The 21373-nt window shown below is 43.4% G+C and overlaps 1 protein-coding gene across 3 annotated transcripts in view; it reads left to right on the top strand.

The window, feature by feature from the left end:
• The window catches only part of LOC105475778 (JAZF zinc finger 1), a 351209-nt gene that overhangs the window by 157249 nt on the left and 172587 nt on the right, over positions 1-21373 (top strand). The window contains exon 1 of one of the 3 annotated variants that reach the window (XM_011731259.3): positions 4072-4285. The exons of the other annotated variants lie outside the window; for them this stretch is intronic. Within the exon in view, the coding sequence (XP_011729561.1) occupies positions 4159-4285 (127 nt within the window). The 5' untranslated portion in view covers positions 4072-4158. Of the gene's footprint in view, positions 1-4071; positions 4286-21373 lie in introns of those variants that run through there. 3 annotated transcript variants of the gene reach the window in all.

Genomic DNA, 21373 nt, shown 5'->3' with positions numbered 1-21373 from the left:
TAGATTCTTGCTAATTCTTATATTATGTGTTATTTAGACACTAGGAATCTGGAATTTCAGAATTGACTTCTAATTCTTCAGATAACCTCTTTTATTTTCTCTTAAAACCTTGGTTTTCCTCATGAATGCAAACATAATTGGAAAATTGTTTCGAATTACTTACATCCTTATTTATGATATTTGAAAAACAGCTTTTGTGGGAGCTCAGCTTTGTCCGTAAGAACAAAGGCTTAGCAAGGGAAGACTTCAGTGAACCTGTCCTTCTGTGTATTGGAGAAAGGGAGGTAAATTAGTCATTATCAATTCAAAATTTTCTATAGAACTACAATGCTTCACGGCTGGACTCGTTTCTGTCTTCCTTTATGAAGTCCTTGCAAGGCCATTCTAGGCCATGGTAATCTCATCGAGGTGTGAACCTCACAGATGTTGTTTGTACTACCCCGTCTTAAGTCATTCTTGTATCCCATCATTATTGTATGCCATTATTTGTTTTTCCTGTGTGTGTGTCATGTATCCTCATGAAGCACCGACCTCTAGAGAATAAAGACTTCACCTCACATCTCTTTCAATACTGCCAGCTTTATGTAATGTGGTAATTTTTTACAAAGTGAAATGTGGTGGCGCGCACCTGTAATCCCAGCTACTCAGGAGGCTGAGGCACGAGAATTACTTGAACCCGGGTGGCGGAGGTTGCAGGGAGCCAAAATCATGCCATTGCACTCCACCCTTTGAGATGGGCGGCAGAGACTCCATCTCAAAACAAACAAACAACAACAAGAACAAAAGTGAAATATTAAATAAAATCTTCAGGTATAATAAGTGAAAAGATAAGACTGACTCCATTTTAAAAATATATCTGCAAAGAAGACTAGAAGGATAGTAAAGGATATTATAAAATGCACAGCCTGAACTGTGTGTGGATAGTTGATTATGGGTAACTTGTTTTTTATAATTTTCTAGATTTTCTACTTTTTCTATAGTCATCTGTTATTTTTGATCAACAAAAACGTATACATGTTATTATTTTTTAAAGGAAGAGATTTTCATGCCCTATTTAGTGTCAGAAGCCACAGCTGAACTTTGTTGGCAGATAGGAGCAGATGTTGTTCTAAACTGTCTCATTGCAGCAACGTTTATCCATTTGTTAGGACGGTCAGGAGAAGGTGGTGCTAACTGCATTCTTTTGGTGGAAATTTGAAAAGATTTCGTCTGGAAAAGCAGTTAAGGGCAGTGCTACCATGGTGTGTTTCTGAAAGCTATGATTAAGAAGTGGGAAAGTTACATAATACAGAGAAATTCAGATGAAAACTCAATTTTCTTAACAACTCTCTTAGAAAATATTGTTGTGATAATATTGTTCAACCCTCTCTGATTTATCCTGAGCATATCCTTAGGTCTTTGAGACAGGGTTTCATAGAAAACAGTCTGCAGTGCTTTCTGTGAAGTTGGCAGCTAGGACTCTAGCAGGTGCGGCTCTCATAGCAGTTATCTTTTATTGAGCCTTTTCCCAGTCATTTGTCCATTCACTTGCATTTTCTCATTTAATCTTCACAGCAACCAAAAGAGACAAGTATTCTGCCTTTGTTTGAATTGTACTGAAGAGAAACCTGCCTCCTAACAGAGGTTAGCTAATTTGCTGAAAGTGACCCAGCATCGTCAGGGGCCAGGCCAAATGCTCAGTGAGTGTCTGCTCTGCACCTGAGCCTTCTGCTGGACCCGTGATGAACTGTGGCCCATGTCTCCAGAAAGCCAAAATAACCTCGCTGGGGAGAGAGGATATAAAGAGGCAAAAAGAAACCAAGTGAAGAGTCAGGCGACACATTGGGAGAGCAGAGAGGAGCAAGAGCTGGTCAGGCGGCCCTGCCTGGTGTCCAGTGCCTCTGTCCTCCAACCCTGCCCCACCACCTTGTCTTTGTTTGTCCTACGTCCACACTGTCCTCACCTGCCCCTGACTTCCGCAGGTGGTGGCAGCCTTTCCTGCCCATCTCTGCACTCCTGCTGCTCCTCCAGCTGTTAGCAACTGGCATTCTCATGTGTGTGTCCTTAGTGTGTGCCGAGTCATCGCTTCTACACATTATCTTACTCATTCTTCACAACTGCAACATGAAGTCAGAATTTTCATCCTTGCTTTTCAGAGGAAGAAAACAAGGTTTTGAGAGCTCACAGATCATGTTCAGATGGACAGTTAGGAAGTGATGGGCCTGGGCGTAAATTCCTGTTTTGTCTGATTCCTAAGGCCTGTGACTTTAGGTGCTATAAATGCCTTCTTGCACAACTTTATTTGCCCCACACTGCTCATCCTAAAAGATAAAATGCTGCTCTCCTATGGGAGCCTTTCCTGGTGTCTCCCGCCAGAACTCTCTCGGCCCATGTCCGCCCTTTGCCACCCCTCCTTTACTTCACGGTGATGGGGTCCTGCCCATCTCTTGTTGGATCGTGGGCCCTCTGAGGTGCACTAGTATCCCCAGGTGCTTCGAATGCAGCGGGCACTCAGGACCATCTGGGATTCTGCAAGATGGGGGGTTTCTGGCGCACCTCCATTACTGAGGCGCTCCGGGGAGCGGTTGTGAAGAGAAATTTAATTTTGAAATTCCAAAGAACCAGGTTACTGTTCTATTTCCTGCCTTCCTCCCTTAGACTTCATGAGGGGGTGGTTTGGTTGGTGTTTGAAAGCTCTGAGCAGCTGCAGTTTTCATTTCACATTTAAAACAACCAGTGAGTTTTAGTAATTCTAAAGAAGCCTCGGGTGCTGGAGAAGAAGACATGCTCCAGCCAAGGCTGCAGAGGCTTGGAGCCACTAGCATGGATGCAGTCGGGGGAGACCAATGCCAGTGTCACATTCATCAACAGTTCCTTCGCTCACTTCTACGTCTACTGAAAACAGGGAGCTTGGGGTTGAGAAAACGTTTGATGCTTTTGAAATGCGGCAAAATGAAGACCTGGTTGTGGTATGAATATGCATGTCCATGCTTGCCGTGGGGCCACATAAGTGTCATGACACTGGTAACCACAAGATGTCAGTATGGGATCAGTCCTAGGGGTAAGAGGCTTCAACTCCTGCTGGCGCGAGTTTCTGAGTCAGGAGGAGGACGCACCGTGGAGGCTGGCTCTCCTCGCCTGTTTCCTTCTGCAGCGGTATTACCCCACAGGCTGCATTTCCGATTCATTTTCCCTGCGCCGTTTTCCATGGGCTCACACCTCATCAGAAAGCTTCTCTTCGTTTTCTCTCTAAGCTTACTTTCCTCACTCCTACTTATGTCCCAAGTCACCTTAGGAATTCCCCCATTTTGGTGTTATCTCAGCACTCTACTTTAAAAATTTGCAAAAGGATATAAGTTCCAGCATAGTTTTATCACTTGTCTAAGGAGGGTTTTAAGTAGTTCAGCCTGAGAAAAAAAATGGTATCTCTGGTAAGAACAGCACTGTTGGGATGTTTTTTCTTTTTTGGTAAAAGCTCAACCTATAGGGAAAATAGCTGGAACTCATATTAACTGAGCAGAGCAAGCAAAAGAGGGAGCAGTGGTGTTCAGGGCAGAACATGTATCTGTTGAGGCATTTCTGTGCAACATAGGGAGGCTTTTGTAGCCCTCAGAAAGAGGTAGGTATATTGCATCCATTATTCTGATGAAGAAAGATGAATTATAATACCTTTCCTACAGCCAGTTAGCTACTAGTTGGTAAACTAGTGGCATAGCCTGGAAACTAGTGGCATAGCCTCGAAACTAGTGGCATAGCCTGGAAACTAGTGGCATAGCCTGGATTTGGAGTCAGGTCTGTTTGTCCCCAGAGCCTGTGACCCCCAAAAGCCTGGGAGTGTTACTCTTGTCTCTATCATAAAGCAAGGAGGAGCCTTAAGAGTCCATTCAGGAGTTTGCTCAGCAAATATCTCCCTGGAGACCTGGCTACATGAAAGATGCCATGTTGTGAATAATACAGAGACCTATTAAATATGTTATTTGCCCTCAAGCTAAATCAAGTCAAGGAGAGGGGTGGGAAAAGACATGTAAATTCAGCTCAGTATAAATCAATCAGAGGACGGTAACATTTCCATGAAGTGGATGGAGGGGCAGCAAAGCAGAGGGGAAGGGCCACGGTCCAAGGTGAGTTCTGTCCCATCTATGAGCAATTTGTAGGATCAGCCTTCAATAAATCTACCAAATGAAAAGAGTGTTGCTAAGGTCGCATTTATCCCAACATTCTGAGATTCTAAGATGGAATATGAGAAGGGGCATAATCCAAGCCGACAGAGGTTGCTACCCCTACATGCCTTTATCCCCCAGACACGGTAAGATTATGCTTAATCCTCTCTTTAGGTGGTCTACTCCAAGGAGGACAGGTGGAAGCAAGGCAGGAGGTACAGTGTGGCTTGTCAGCACTGGTTCCAGTTTCCCGGCCCATGGCTTAGATGCAGAGGAGAATGGCTTTGAGGCTTCTGGAAAGATTTGGTAGGGAAAATAGCAGAGGGCTTCTGGAGTATAACTTTAGAAGTACTGTGTCAGTGTGAAGAACTTGGCAAGGATAAACAGAGGAGCCACAAGGATGACTGAACATTTGAAAAATAAGACCTGAGAGGAGAGGTTAGAGAAACAGGGCTTATGTAACCTGGAGCTGCTCGGAGGTGACTTTGGCAGGCTTCTTCAAGAACAGGACTCTCAGGATCTCTGCACAGAGAGCAATGACTGGCCCTTTTTGTCCATATCAAGTGAGGACAGACTCCAACTGAACCACGAAAATTTTAGATTTGATCTGTGGAAAAGTTTTCCCCTCGCAGCAGCTGTAAAATGTGGAATACATCATGGAAAGAAGTTTATAGAATTTTCTCTTCTTCCTGTCTTTCAAAAAAAAAAAAGCCATCAGAACACAGTAGAACCTTTTCATAATTGCGGTGCTGGAGGACAGGCTTAATTTCCCACTATAGAATATGTTGTATTCAGCCTCTGCTGTATTTGGGGGGATGTGACTGGTACATAGCATATCAGGTTTCTCAGAACAGTGAATCATGTTAGTTATAATAATGGGTTCTGGATAGGATGACCGTATAATTTTTCCCTTAATCTGCAACACTTTGGAGAGTGAAATGGGGTGCTATTAATAATGATGCTAGGACAACAGGCATAAAGTAACACTGTCCCTGGCAAAGTGTGACATGTAGTCACCCCGATTCTGGGGCAGTCTTTTCAGAGGGATCCTCTTAAAATACAAATCTTGTGTTCTCGCCTGCTTAGACTCTCCTGTGTCTTTCCATTGCACTTAGAATGAAACCCACACTCCCTACAGTGACCTACAAGGGCCCGTGAAAGCTGGCTCCTGTCTTCCCCAGCCTCATCCCCATACTAACTGGACTCTGTGACCACGCACCCAGCACATTTCCACCTCCAGGCCTGTGCCCTGCCCGGCTCCTCCTCCAGGCGCTGCTTCTCAGTATCCTTGCCCACCCCTATCCTGCCCTTGGCCTTGTTGGCTCCTTCTCCCACTTCCTGTCTTGGCTGGAACATCATCTCGGTGGAAAGCCTTTTCCTAGCCTCTGTGTTGCTTTTCTTCTTTTCATCTTCCTGCCATTTCCTCCATAGAGATAATCGCTTACCCACTTTGGGAGGCTGAGGCAGGCGGATCACCTGAGATCAGTTCGAAACCTGTCTGGCCAACATGGTAAAACCCTGTCTCTACTAAAATTATAAAAAATTAGCTGGATGTGGTGGCAGGCACCTGTAATCCCAGCTACTTGGGAGGCTGAGATGCAAGAATTGCTTGAACTCTGTAGGCAGAGGTCGCAGTGAACCAAGATCATGCCACTGTACTCCAGCCTGGGCAACAGAATGAGACTCTGTCTCAAACAAACAAACAACAACAACAACGAAGAAGTAATCGCTTGTCATTTGCTGGTCTTTTCCACCAAAATGTACACATCACGAGGGCAGGATTTCACTGGTGAGCCCACAAGTATCTGGCTAGTGCTGCACTCATGTGCCTAGGACATGGCTGCTGGAAAATAGGTGTGGAATGGATGACTCACTGCCTGCGGTTCCACCTGGATTAATTCATCTCCTGACTTCCCTGTGCACCCAGAAGGTCTGTGTTTCTAAAATATGAATCAGCTGTATAAGTTTTTTTGTTCAACAGAATTGGTTGAACGGCGACATTGTATACAATCCCATGCTGGAAGAAGCCAAAAACAGCCCTTACTGTTTGAGAACACAGTATCTAGCTGAAGAGGAAACAAAACATTAACTGAGTTAAATAATGGCAGAGTCTCGCTGTCGACTAGGCTGGAGTGCAGTGGCGCGATCTTGGCTTACTGTAACCTCTGCCTCCCAGGTTCAAGCAGTTCTCCTGCCTTAGCCTCCTGAATAGTTGGGATTACAGGTGCCCACCACCATGCCTGGCTGATTTTTGTATTTTTAGTAGAGATGGGGTTTCACCATATTGATCAGGCTGGTCTCAAACTCCTGACCTCAAGTGATCCACCTGCTTCAGCCTCCCAAAGTGCTGGAATTATAGGTGTGAGCCACTGGGCCTGGCCAGATAATGGCATATTTAACCTAAGTGCCAGTGAAGAGAGCAGGACAGCTGTCACTATCATCCCTTCCCCTGTTCTGTTTCTCTTCCTGGAAGTTACCATCTGACATGGTACACATAGCAGTGTGTATTTACTGATGTCCTTATTGACCCTTGTCCTTTCCAGAATGTAAATCCTCTTTTTTTGTTGTTCACTGCTGTATTTCTAGTGCCGAGAACAGTACCTGGCACATAGTAGGTCTTCAGTAAATATTGGTTGAATGAAAGAACGAATGATACAAAAGAAAGCAGAGAACGATTCCCTGGGCTGCCTTTTGGACTTTAACAGGCCCTTTAGGGAGGAATTGGGTTTGACTCCACTGAGGAGTGGAGGGAGAGCAGTCGAAAATGACATAATGGCATGAGTAAGGGCCGGGGGAGCCGGCAGGTACATGAGGGTGACGTGTTTGATCTAGAAAACAAACCAGTAAGCTTTCAGTGTTGTTTCTTGAACTCACAAACAATGCCCCCTTGGCTCCTGTCCCCTCATCCTCACTCATTTGGTCTGGGTAAGACCCAAGGCAAAGGTGTCAGCGGAAGGCTGGCTGCCACACACATTCCTTGGTGTTGGCATTAAAACAGCAGAGTGAAAATAGCCAGCCTCAGAAACGTGTGGGCAGCCGTGAATGTCCCACTATTCTAGGGATTAACATTCAGTTTATGGGTTGTTCAGGCCTCTCAGCTCTCTTTCCTCTGAATCCCTATTCTCTTGGTTTCACTACCTGTTTTTAACTCCTTCCGAGGTTGGAAAAGAGGTAAGTAAATGACTTGATGCATCCTCAAGAGCTCCGGGCTGGCCTCAGAGACATTGCTCCATCAGGAGCCACTGGGGCGAGGGGCATGGGTTTTACCTCTCACCAAGGGCAGCGCAGTCTGCAGCAAAGAAAGGCAGAGGGAAATGGCCAACTGGCTTGGTCTGAAGGCACCAGCAGCTTTCAGCATGCAGTTCACTTCTGCGGGGTTCAGAGGCTCTATAGTGCCCTCATTAAAATGCCGTCACTGTCTGGAGGAGGAGCAGCTACTGTTAGAGGAGGCCTAGCCGAGATGAGGGCCCTGTGGGGTTATAAACATGATGAGATGCCCAGGCCTGTGGTGGGTGTGAGGGGAGAGGCGGGGGCCTGGAGCCTGGGGAGCAGGTGGAACCCAGAGCATCTCCATCGCAGCAGTTATTTTTCAGGGAGGATCCTGAGCATGGGCAGGTCCCCTTCGTGGTGCGGGAGCTGACAATACAAAGAGGGCCTGCACAAAAAGGATCCACAGCCTCTGCTGGGACGAGGGGGTGTTTCAGGCCTGCTGCAAGCACAGCATCCTTATCTAAACACATGCCAGTCCTTTTCTGGAGAAAAAACAGTGTCTGAGTATAGTTTTTACAGTTTCAAAGTATTATATAGTTTATTATAAAATATTTCATAAATACTTTAAACATACAGAAAATAATGCCATAGGCACCCATTGTGTATTTAGCATCTTTAACATGTATCTCAGAGCATCAGTTCCCTAATTGTTTTAAACAAATTTTTTATTTTAGAAAAAAATCGCAAAGATAATACAGTTCTTATATATTCCCATGCCCAGTTTTCCCTATTATTAATGTCTTACATTAGTATAGACTTATTTGTTACAATTAATGAACCAAATTGATGCATTGTTTGCTATTCTTTATTCAGATTTCCTTAGTTTCCCCCTAATGTCCCTTTTCTCTTCCAAGATCCTATATTACCATTTAGGCACTATGCCTCCTTAAGCTGATCTTCGTTGTCTCAGTTCAGTTACCTAATGTTTAAAATGTAATGATACCATCTTTCCCACGTGGTTGTTGGACTTGCCCAAGAAAAGGTATGCAGAGGTGCTTCGAGGACTGTAAAGCTCTGTCAGTAGCTCTCAAACTTGAGCTGCATCAGAATTTTTAGCATGGGACTTGTTAAAATGTAGGTTGCACTGCCCCCTACCCCTAAACACACACACACCACACACACACACACACACACACACACACACACACACACACACAAAATTTCTGCTTTTGCTAGGTCTGGGAAGTGGCAGGGGCTGAGAATTTGGCAGGATCCTGGGGGTTGCTGGTCCAGGACCATACTTTAAACCACTGCTCTCTGCAAATATAAGGGTTGATCCTTGTTGAGTGGGTGAGCCCATCATCTTTATACCACTCCCCTCCCAATAACAGACTGTGTTTCCAGAGAACACAATTTCCTGTTTACTTCTGCTCTAGAAACTCCTTGAAGACTGTCTCACAACCCCAAAGTAGAGAGACATTCAGTTGTCTAACACCCAGATTTATTACTTCTGGCTAGGACCCATATATTAGTCTATTTCCATGCTGCTGTTAAAGACGTACCCAAGACTGGGCAATTTACAAAAGAAAGAGGTTTAATGAACTTACAGTTCCATGTGGCTGTGGAAGCCTCACAATCATGGTGGAAGGCAAGGAGGAGCAAGTCACATCTTACATGGATGGCAGCAGGCAAAGAGAGAGAGCTTGTGCAGGGAAACTCCCCTTTTTAAAACTATCAGATCTTTTGAGACTTACTCATTATCACAGAAACAGCATGGGAAGGACTTGTCCCCATGATTCAATTACCTCCCACAACATGTAGAAATTCAGGAAATTCAGGTGGGGACACAGCCAAACCATATCAACCCATCAGATGGTTCGCCAGAAGTGGAGAGAGAACCCCTGCTTGTGTTACTGTCACAATGCCATTTGTGTCACTGTTCAATGGCTTGGGTGATGGGAGGGTTCCTAGGAACCAGTAGCCAGTGCTTTCTTAAGAAAACCAAATGCAATTGGCATTTTCTTTATTCCTTTGCTTTGTCTGTTAAGAAAGAAATATCTTAACTGGCAGTAGTTGAAGAAAGCTTGCATTTCCCCCCCATGTAATTTTAGTATAGCATCTATTTGGATGGCTGTTGGAAGCTTGAATTTTAAACCACTGTATTTTTACAGCTGTAGAATCCAGTGCCTCCGTTGATTTAACTAGCAGCCCTGGGTTTGTTTTCTGGCCTAGGTCTGCCACTGGTTGCTTTTGGAAAATTTGATCTTGGGCCTATTTCTAAGAAAGTGTTACTGTAATGTTTATTTAGATATTGATGGCTGTCTGTTCTTTTTGCCAACCACACCCTAATTCTGAATAGTAGTGGACACATGATGGATAATTCATATACTTAAGCCATGAAGATTAAAGGTAGCGGAGTGACCTGGAATTACAGTTTAAAAGGGAGATTTCCTCAACCCTGGTCTCTGTGGCCAGCAATCAGATAGGAATAAAGACCTGTGCAGCCTCTCCTTGTGATGTCCTTCATAGAATTACTGTCCTTGGCCACCTCATCAGATCCTGCAGTCCACTACTATGTGTCATCTAATCTAAGATTACTAGACGGCTTTGGTCGTTTCAGTGCCTTGGTTCTAGAAGTGTGGTCCTGAGATCAGTCAGCAGCATCAGCGTCACCTGGGAGCTTGTAAAAAATGGAAATTCTCAGGGCCCACCCTAGAGCTACTAAATCAGGAACACTGGGGATGCCCGCCCTCCCCCCGACCCCTGCTGTCCTGAGCTGTAACAGGCCTCCAGGTGATTCTGATGCACACTCACGTTTGAGAGGCCATCCTGAATGGCCCTCCTATTTTTTCCTCCCACTGTCTTCTTCAATCACTGAACAACATTCTTTTATGTGTTCCATTACTATTTAGCAAGGAGGCCCTGTGCTAGGTCTGGTTCAAAGGTGAACAGCCCCGGGGCTTGTCCTCTGGGAGCTTAGCACAGCAGTTCTTCTCAGCCCTGACTGCACATGAGAGTCACCTGGGGTGCACTCAGGTGTCTCAGTGGGTCTCACATGCCAGATCAATTAAATCAGAAATCACTGGGGCTATAGCAGGGAGACGCTACTTGGTGAACCTACCCAGGTTGAGAATGCCCATCAGGTGGTTTCAAACCATGGGGTACGTGTGAAGATGGGGCAACTAAAAAGAGCAGATGGGAGGGTCACTTTACCCAGGCTTGGGTTGGGAGGGTCACTTTACCCAGGCTTGGGTTGTGGTGGGACAAAGGAGGAAGAAGTATCTGCAAAACTTTTCTCAGATTGTATTTAAAGGTAAACTAAAAGATAAAAACGTGGTTTAAATACAGATCCACAAGTGATTTCAAAACGACTCATGGAGGAGAAGAATCTCAAGAGATGTTGCTTCCTTCTGCAATGTATGTCCATCATCCTCTGTCCACATCTCAACCATCAGTAGCAGTGGGTTGCAAAGGGCCAGCTGAGGCCACACCCAAAGTGGCTGACGTGCCCTTTGACCTTGTGGTCCTCCCTCCACTGGAAATGCCAATTCTGGCTTTGTCTTAAGGACCACCTAGACACCAAGAAACTCCCTTTTCCCTCCTATCCCTCTGTAAGAGGAGGCAGCCCAGGGGTGCAGCCCACACCCTTCAGTGGCCTTTAGTGGCTAACCTATCAACAACAAATTTGTATCCCAAGAATTTCAGTCGTTTCTTTTCTATCCTTTAAGAGGGGTTTTGTTTTGATTTTTTTTTTTTTTTTAAGAAAAAGGAGTGTTTACTTAATTTCTTCTTCATGAGTCCCTCCATTTTTGATTCAGAAGGTCAGGTAGGGAGATTTAATGTGAAATATTAGCTGTCTTTGCCAATTGCTGTGCCCTGTTACCATGCTGTAAGCCAGAAATAGAAGCGACCTGTTTTCAATGACAGATCAAAATTTAGTGCTGTGTTGATAGTTCAGAATGAAGATTTTTTGACACAGTGAATGAAATACATACCAGTGCATTTCTGGTTGTGATTTAGCTGACCAAGTAGTTCAGTTATAATTATATTATTTTTACTCCTGGAGATCATTACTCTGAATGAAAAATGCTTCAGTATCCAGACTGTTAAGATGTGGATGGTGAACATTATTTACAACAAAAAAATTTTTTTCCCTGGACTGTGAAACAGCTTTATGGGCATGTCGAGGCTAGAATATGGTTGTTAGCATTTAAAGTTAAATGAAAACATGGAAGTTTTTTTGGTTTTAAAAAATAAACTCGACTGTCAGCTATTGTTTGCTGCCTTCTGTGACCCATCTCCCATCCCTTAAGTCCCTTTTAATGGAATGGGGAGACACATCTAGGCAATATATGGTCGACATAAATCTGAGGACATGAATATTATAAAAAGGCATTGCGAAGAAGGGCTAGAGGGAGAGGCTGGAGGGTTTGTTTATCATTTTTTATGAGGGCCCATGCTCTTTGGGATTGAAGTATCTTTTAATAGTAGGTGTAGGTTTGATTTGATCTCTGGGTCACTGTGTTGTTTTTTGGGCAAATATTTCCCTGCGCTCTGATTACCAAGGTGTTAGAAGAATTTAAAATGTCCTCTCACCCTCAGGTTTAAAAGGCTGTGTGTTTGTAAGGGTCAAAGATGACGTAAACGTTCACCAAGCCCAGTGGTTTTCTCATCATGACACCTTTCTTCCTCCTCGCTTGTAATATAAAAACAGAAGCTGACATTTGTCATGTTCAGAAATCCTTGCGTGAAGTGTTTTAAACCAACCAAGTATGAGATTAATGCTGTCTCCTCGTTATCACTACCTTTTGGTGCAGCATAATGATTAAATAACAGTTGTGCAATGCATTCTAAAACTAAAAAGTTTAAACCTAGACTTCATTAGAAGTCATTGGACTAAATCTGAAATGTAAACTTTGAAGAGACTATAATTGAATAGATTTAACCTATACTTATGAAAAGGAGAAATCTCTAGGTGATTATCTTTTTTTCCTTCTCTCTAAGGACCTTTTTCCTAAACTCGGCAGGTCTCTTGTCTGTTGACTTGATTAATGAATATTTTGCCCAACCAAAATTGGCCATTAATTATTTTCTTGGGTTGCAGCAATAATTACATCTTTCAAGTAAAATCTCATTAGCATCGTAAGCAGAAACACCCTGCCAGGTGATGTGGGATTGTGGGGAGCCAGCTAGTTACCACCAGATATAGAGGGTTCACCACACAGTAAGCAGCAGTTGTCTCTAGCTGGATCCCAGCAGCTACATGTAGAGAAAATTGACTAGATCACCCCAGAATGGGAATTCAGATGAAGCAGCTCTGTAGACACTCTTGTTAGAAAATACTACCTACTGGCATGTAATTGTGATGTCATTTAATAATTGATAATCCTCTTACCTTTCATTCATTTATTCTTTCAATGATCATGATTATTTGCCAGCCCTTGTGCTAAGTGCTAGAGACAGGAGGGAAACAAGTTGCTAGCTTTTGGAGAAGCTGAGTCTGTTGGGAGCACTTTAAAATGTAATCTATCTTTTTAATATACCTGACTATTAAGGCAGATTCTACCATGTAGCTTCATGGAATGTTTTATAGAGGAGGTGACTTTTATGGTGGACTTTGGATGATGGGTTTGAGGATGACCACAGAGAAGCAGGTGAGGACGGGGTGTTCTGGGTAGCATGGCATATCATTCTAGGCCCCCAAATAATAGAAGAGGGTTAAATATGGGGGCTATTTATAGGGGTCTGGCAGGGTAGGAGATGTTGAGGCACCCAGGACCTAGCAACAGTAGAAAGCTGCAGGGAAAGGGGAGGTGATGCTGTGAACAGAACCTGGAGAGTGGCAGCCTTGGAAGGGGGACAGCCGCCATCCAGAGCTGTGGCCCTAGGTAGAGCATAGCAGCTGCTTCCAAAACCATGCCTAGCTGGGAGGGAGTAGGAGAACAGATACTGGACCACCATCTCCTTTCTCCCCCTGATTTTCTCTGAACCTAACCAGAGGCAAGAGAGACTGTGTAAAACAGTACTTAGCACACAGAACAGGACACAGAAAGGCAAACAGGCTAATCAGAACCAAAGGTATAGAGTGTAGACAAGGTATGTGCAGAGGACAGGAAGAAGTTAGGAGTTGCTGGAGTGTAGGGGGCATGTAGAGAACTAGAGATGAGTTTGGAGAATTTGATTGAGGGAGCCAAATTGCAAATGATCTTCTATGTTTTACCTAAATCTCTTATCATATAAGCAATAAAGAGCCATGTGTAGGAGTGGGCTTAACACACGCCATTATTGATTTGTAATTTAGCAAGATTTGAATTTTTTTGAAGTCACCATTTAGGACTCATTAGTTAGTGACAACATCAATTTAATGGGTTGTCATAACATTTTTAAAAAATGCAATGGTGACCGGGTGTGGTGGCTCACGCCTGTAATCCCAGCACTCTGGGAGGCCGAGGCAGGCAGATCACGAGGTCCGGAGATTGAGACCATCCTGGCTACCATGGTGAAACCCCATCTCTACTAAAAATACAAAAGCTTAGCTGGGTGTAGTGGCATGTGTCTGTAGTCCCAGCTACTCAGGAGACTGAGGCAGGAGAATCGCTTGAACCCGGGAGGCGGAGGTTGCAGTGAGCCGAGATCGCGCCACTACACTCCAGCCTGGGTGACAGAGTGAGACTCTGTCTCGAAGAAAAAAAAAAAAAATGCAATGGTATTATCACATATGGTGAAGTTTAGTAATGTTTTGTGAAACTTTCGTATGTTTGTGTCTGGAGCGGTGTACTGGTTATGATTTAAAATGTATGTCTTACTGTGAGTTGCATCAAAAATATTGTAAAAACACTGAACTGATTGGCTAAAGTAGGAAGGTGTGGGCTGAAGGGAGGAGAGATTGACAGGCAGAATGGTTGTAGATACTCAGCAACTACTTTTTTTTTTAAAGTATGTTATCTCTGCATTCCTTTTAAAACCAAGCCATAGAAATGAAGACGCAGTATCTTTATGATATTGAATCCATGTCTAGAGTATTAAACCTCATCTTAAGTAAGCCTAGAAAATCCTTCAGAGTCTCTGCCTTCCATTTGTTGAAACTCAGCTGATAGTAACATTTGCCAAATCCCAGAAGTCACCCGAGCTTTTCTGAGGAATCTGATGTCTTGTGTTTACCTTGTTAATGTCTATTTTACTTAACCATGATAGAAAGTTTTGCATTTGGCTTGAATGTGTGATAAAATCATTTAAATGTATCTTGGTTTTATAAATTGAAAGGCTTTCCTTTTATGTGTGAAACAAGTTAGTTGATCACACAGTTTGTAGTGAATCAGAATGGCTTTTAATAAACTCAGCTTAAAGCTAGCCAGAAGGTTTTCTGTCTCTACTGAAAAGTCACATGGCTCTTTGGAAGAACTTTTGAAGAACTTTTCTGATACAGGTCCCTACTCTTGCAAGAGAAAAATCATAATCTGAGTGCATGTGTGCACTCAAGTTCCAAGGATAGAAAAGTAAAATGAAATCTAAGTTCTTTATACAAATAATTCAGGTTTTGGCCGGGCGCGGTGGCTCACGCCTGCTCACGCCTGCAATCCCAGCACTTCGGGAGGCCGAGACGGGCGGATCACGAGGTCAGGAGATTGAGACCATCCTGGCCAACACGGTGAAACCCCGTCTCTACTGAAAAATACAAAAAACTAGCCGGGCGAGGTGGCGGGCGCCTGTAGTCCCAGCTACTCGGGAGGCTGAGGCAGGAGAATGGCGTAAACCCGCAGGCGGAGCTTGCAGTGAGCCGAGATCGCGCCACTGCACTCCAGCCTGGGCGACAGAGCGAGACTCCGTCTCAAAATAATAATAATAATAATAATAATTCAGGTTTCTATTTTAGTGTATAGTTTAAGCCTTCTCTTCCCAGAGGTTATTTGCCAGAGAGACTAATAAGTTAAGACATGGCTGCACTGGGTTATTCCTGCTGGAGAGACAATGACTCTGAGGCCACCTTATCTTGGCAGCTGGGGTAGGACCTTAGAATTTATACTGGAATTGACCAATTAAAATGTGTGATTCACACAGTAGCTCACGCCTATAATCTCAGCACTTTGGGAGGCCAAGGTGGGAGGATCACTTGAGGCAGGGAGTTCAAGACCAGCCTGGTCAAGACCACGTCTCCACAAAAAAAAAAAATTATTTTTGTAATTCGCTGGACATAGTGGTACACACCTGTAGTCCCAGCCTCTCAGGAAGCTGAGGTGGGAAGATCTCTTGAGCCCAGGAGATTGACATTGCAGTAAGCCATGTTTGTGCCACTGTACTGCAGCCTGGGCAACAGACCCTATCTCTAAAAAAATAATAATTAATTTTAAAAATAAATAATTAAAACGTATGATTCTCACTTAAAGCTTGTGAGGGAGTTGGTGCATATATCATTATCTCCTTTTCACAGGTAACCGACTTGATGAAAACTCTAAGCTAGAAATAGACCCTGGACTAGAACCTCTGGTGTTTTTTAAGATCAGTCACCCAAAGGAGAAACTTAACAAAAGATGCAGGTGCAGTAGTAGTGTTGCAGCTTCTGTCATGGGTTCTAATTTCCATCAGAATTTGTCTCAATATTTCATCCCAGTGCTTCCAAAGCATTCCGGCATTCTATGAAGCACTTTTTAACGAGGAAAAAAAAGAACTCTAGTGGGGAATGCTAGTAATGGGAGAGGCCATGCATGGGGCGGGGACACAAGTATATGAGATATCTCTGTACCTTTCTCTCCATTTTGCTGTGAACCTAAAACTACTCTTTTAAAAAGTCTAATTTTTCAGTCTTTTTAAAAGAAGGAAAGAGGCATGATTCTGACCTGTATGCTTTCCCATCCAGTCTGTCACCTGGTCAACTTGTATTGATTCCTGACACCATGGCAATGAGGCCAAAACCAACTGCTTAATTCAGAGAGCTGCCTACCAGCCCCAAGAGCAACCTTAGTGTCCAGAAATAATTTTTTTTTTTTGAGATGGAGTCTCACTCTGTTGCCCAGGCTGGAGTGCAGTGGCATGATCTCGGCTCACTGCAACCTCCTCTTTCTGGGTTCAAGTGATTCTCCTGCCTCAGCCTCCCCAGTAGCTGGGATTACAGGTGCATACCACCACACCTGGCTAATTTTTGTATTTTTAGTAGAGATAGGGTTTCACCATGTTGGCCAGGCTGATCTCGAACTCACTACCTCAGGTGATCTGCCCACCTCACCACACCCGGCTAATTTTTGTATTTTTAGTAGAGACGAGGTTTCACCATGTTGGCCAGACTGGTCTCGAACTCCTGACCTCAGGGGATCTGCCCACCTTGGCCTCCCAAAGGACTGGACATGAGAAATATTTGGGTCCAGAAATGATTCTAAGCCTAGAGTCAGACATGGGCAATCAAAAACATAAACTTTATTGGAAAGATCAGGAATACCATACTTTTACCTGCTCCTAAGATATAGGGCTGCTGACATCCCATTGCAGTAGCTGGATAGCACTTAAAGAGTGGGAATTGGGCAAGGTGGGGTGCCTGCAAAGTGTTCCACATGCTTCTGGGGATATGCGAGATGATGTTAGGTCATACAAGAACAAAAATGTTTTATGCTAATAGTTACATAATGCTTATTTTAATTTTGTTATAAAAAATCCATGTTCATTTCTGGAAGAGATATAATAAAATCATCTTAAAAGTTAAAATACAAAGGAAAGGCCACCTGGCAATTTAATTTGAGAGCATTGTTACTGAACAGTGTTGTAGAGCTCCATACTGTGAAACAAGTTATTTCTGCTCAGGGGAAGCAGCAAGTGTGGTCAAATAGCACATACTTTGAAGTCAGACAAACCCAGATTTAAGGCTTTATCTCCTGGTCATGTGATTTGGGGCCTTCTCTGAGCTTTGTATTTTCCTCTGGGAAGCGGGGTGGGTCAGGAGATATCTCCCTTCCAGGATTTTCATGAGGACTGCACACGGAAAGCAATTCATTTTGTATTGACCCATAGTAGACACTCAGTGATAGTAATAATACCTTTATTATTAGTTATTATTGCTACTTGAGAACTATTGATTGCTCACAAATGTAGTCCCACAATGTAAGCATTAAATGCTTTCAGACCTTACTACCTAAAATAATAATAGTACCTAGTGGGTAAGTTTTTGGTTTCTTGGGGTTTTTTGTTTGTTTGTTTTTTTGAGACACAGTCTTGCTCTGTCGCCAAGGCTGGAGTTCAGTGGCGCAGTCTCGGCTCACTGTGACCTCTGCTTCCCAGATTCAAGCGATTCTCCTGTCTCAACCTCCTGAGTAGCTGGGACTACAGGAGCACACCACCACGCCCGGCTAATTTTTGTATTTTGGTAGAGACGGGGTTTCACCAAGTTGGGGTGATCCAGCTGCCACTGCCTCTCAAAGTGCTGGGATTACAGGCGTGAGCCACCAAGTCCGGCCCCTAGTGGGTAAGATTTATTAAGTATTTACCATGTACCAGCCACTGTGCTCTGTGCTGTCTATGGCTTATGTCTTTTAATCCTCATAATAACTTCATCATGTGTAGGAGCCATGAGTCACTGTCGTCTTTATCTGCTGAGAAACTTGCTCAAGTCACACAGAAAGTAGCAGAGTGTCAGTAACTACCATCTTACATTGTCTAAAGAAATTTAAGCCTTTTTTTTTTTAAAGCAACAGAGAGTCCAGAGTTAATTCCCAGAAGTCCTTCCACAGAAGCCAAGATTGTCAGGAGCCATCTGCCAAGTGCCAGATAACTGAGAAGGTCCAGGGACTTCCCAGACGCCCAAATTCACACCATCAGCGAGATCAATCTGAGTTACAGCTCAGCTTGCTCCCCTACTCATTAGCAAGCAGAATGAATACACAACCTGCGCAGAATCAGGAGCAATAAATCCCCAGCTAGCATGTAACCTCTGTGGCCCATGAGCCTGAACACTGCGTTCCTGGCTGCCACCTGGGCATGGAGTCGGCATGCATAATGCTCTAGCCGGCCAGGCAGAGTCTCTTGGACCAGAATTTGACCTGAGTAAGCTGTGACCTATGTACACTTACATTTGATAACTGTTAGGCAAAGCCATCCAGTCAGTCTGGGTCCAGATGTTCAGCTCTTTCTCCCTGTGGCCTTTTTTTTTTTTTTTTTTTTTTTTAAAGCAGTGATTCGGCTTCCCTGGGAGATAGGATGTAACAAAGGCAATTTCTTTTGCCAAATCCTTGACAAAACTGGCTTCTGAAATACAAAACTAATATGCCTGGATATGGTCTGATTTATTACTGAGGTGAATAATAACAGCACAGGAAAACCACACTGGTTCTGGCCCATCTGACTTACAGAAAATTTTGAACCGCAGAACAACTAAAGTGATGTGGTCTTATTAATTGTAGGCACATATTGTGAAGAAAAATAAATGGTTCCCAGTCAGAGGTCTTGTCAGAACACTCTTACTGAATAGATGAAAACCACTCACAAAGACTGTGATTTGGTTTTAGAAATACACGAAAACATTAACTTGTCTACATAACTTCTAAGCTTAATACTTTCTGTATAGAAAGTGAAAGCGGGGGGAATAAACCTGAGTCCCAAGTGAAGTCAGAATTTAATGATTTCAGGTAGGTCTTGTGGTTCACGCCTGTAATCCCAGCACTTCAGGAGGCCGAGGTGGGCGAATCACTTGAGGTCAGGAGTTCAAGACCAGCCTGGCCAACATGGTGAAACCCCATCTCTACTAAAAATACAAAAATTAGCTAGGTGTGATGGTACACACCTGTAATCCCAGCTACTTGGGAGACTGAGGCACAAAAATCACTTGAACTCAAGAGGCGGAGGTTGCAGTAAGCTGAGATCACGCCACTGCATTCCAGCCTGAGGGACAGAGCAAGACTTCATCTCAAAAAAAAAAAAAAAAAAAAAAAATTTAATGATTTCACTGGATGTCAGACTTATACAACTTTTAAATCACTTCCAGTAGTTCCTTTCCAGTTTCACAGTTGCCTTTTTAGTTTGGGAGGGTGAGAGGGATGCAAATTGGTGTAAGTAACTTTCCCAACCAGTTCTCTATCTCTTTTCCAGTTTCTGAGCCTTCTCAGAGTCAAATAGTAATTGTCAACCCTGATTGCATATTAGAATCTTTGGGGATGGGTCCTTGGCATCAGGCTTTTTTTTTTTCTTTTTTTTTTTAATTACCCAGGTGATAATCATGGGCAGTTCTGGCTAGAAACCACTGGCCTCTAGGCTCTTGTTGATTTAGAAATGGCTGAAACCACAGGAGACAGACTCACAGATGGATTCATAGGTGTCAGGTATTAGGCCTCTAGCATGGGTGTTTCTTCTTAGCTTGGGAACACCTGTTCCAACTGGCTCGTCAGCCCCCCCCCCCCCCACCGCTTTGCGGTCATCCCTGCCATTTCTCTAAAGTCTAGGTACTTAAATCACAAAATATGCAAATAGTGGTCTTACACTTTATTAGAAAAGCTGATACTTCTACACTAGATTATTCTTAGATCAGTATGTCACCTCCTCTACAGGCCAGTCTGCTTGAGAGCTGAGACCTTTTTGTATGTGTGTTGGCAGGGGTGGGTAGGGGCAGGCAGGGGGACCTTCGATGCCTAGCACCCCATACTTGACGTATATATTTGGCCATCTGTAAATATCCATTATTGATTATTTTCGTCTTATTTTGTGTTTTCCTGATTGGGCTTACTACTTTATCAACTTCGTTTCCTTGTAGAATCCAAGCTTATCCTAAATTTATATTTGAGTCAAGGGAAAGGGAAGAAAATTTCTTTCAGTGCAGATAGGAGAGATGTCACAGTGCATGTAGGTTTCAGGTAAATGCGATGCATGATGTCAGAGCTGCCCTTTAAAGAAAAAAAATTTTGGCAGGTGGGGGTGGGATGGGTTATAGGAAAAGAAGAGGAACAAATGGGAACAGATCTGCATTAATAAATATTCAGACTGAGCCCCACTCCTATGTCAGTGTTTGTAGGTGGTGTTATTACATGTAGTATTGGGTGATGGAAGTTGTGCACACTCTCATTTTTCACTTTAATTGCCTGCCTGAAAAGATCCTGACAGCTTCAAAGGTTACTGCTGGTTGTATTGTTCATAACTCAGAAGTAATATGCATGTGCAATTTGCTTCATTATTGCCCACTAATAACTAATTCTGGAGAAAGTCTTAAAACGACCAAAAGAGCCATAATTTGACATGATGATTTTTTCCTCTTCTTTCTCCCATTCTTTAAACATCCCTGTTTAGAGTTAGCCACAGAGGCTGTGGTGATTCAGGTGTGATTTTGCTCTGATTTTCTTTCCATGCATTTATTATGATACATTTTTAAAGAGTTTTTTTTTTTTCTTTTAAATCCAAGAAAATAAAACGAAACATGAAATATTTCATGTTTCAGATGAGAGTTTCAGGTCCAACAAAATAAACCAGAATTCCGGTGGTTTTGTGTTTCAGTCAAGTTTTGGTTTGGCTTCATATAATTGAAAAACCTTCAAATAATGGCTTAATTGGAAGATAAGTTTATTTCTCTCACTTTAAAGAAGGCTGGAGGTGCTCAGTTCAAGAGTAGTGTGGAGCTTCACCCAATCAGGGATCCAGACTCCTATTGTGTTGCTTCACCATATATGACTTCCATTCACAAGATTATCTCATACCCAGTATTTCTTTCAGGCAGCCTGAAAGAAATCTACCATTTTAAGGAGGCTTCCTGAGGCCTTATCCTATTGATCAAGACTTAGTCACATGAATGCTTCTGTCTCAAGGAAGGCTGGGAAATGTGGTTTTTATACCAGGCAGCCATGTTTCTAAGCATTATGGAGGGAAAGGGGGGAAAATAGCTGTTGGGCAGCAGCCAGCAGTCCCGGCCACACTTATGTGAGTGATGAATTCTTAGATTTTCTATGTATCATTATGCCACATAAAATGGAAATAATCCAGAACAGTGCAAATTTTAGTTTCAAAATACCTTATGGACTAAAGAACTGAGCAGTAGTTATACTTAACATGCTTGCTAATTTAAT

Source organism: Macaca nemestrina, chromosome 4 (genome assembly GCF_043159975.1).
Source record: "Macaca nemestrina isolate mMacNem1 chromosome 4, mMacNem.hap1, whole genome shotgun sequence".
NCBI lineage: Eukaryota > Metazoa > Chordata > Mammalia > Primates > Cercopithecidae > Macaca > Macaca nemestrina.
The sequence above is the reverse complement of the archived record's forward strand: the minus strand, read 5'-3'. Positions and strand labels throughout refer to the sequence as shown.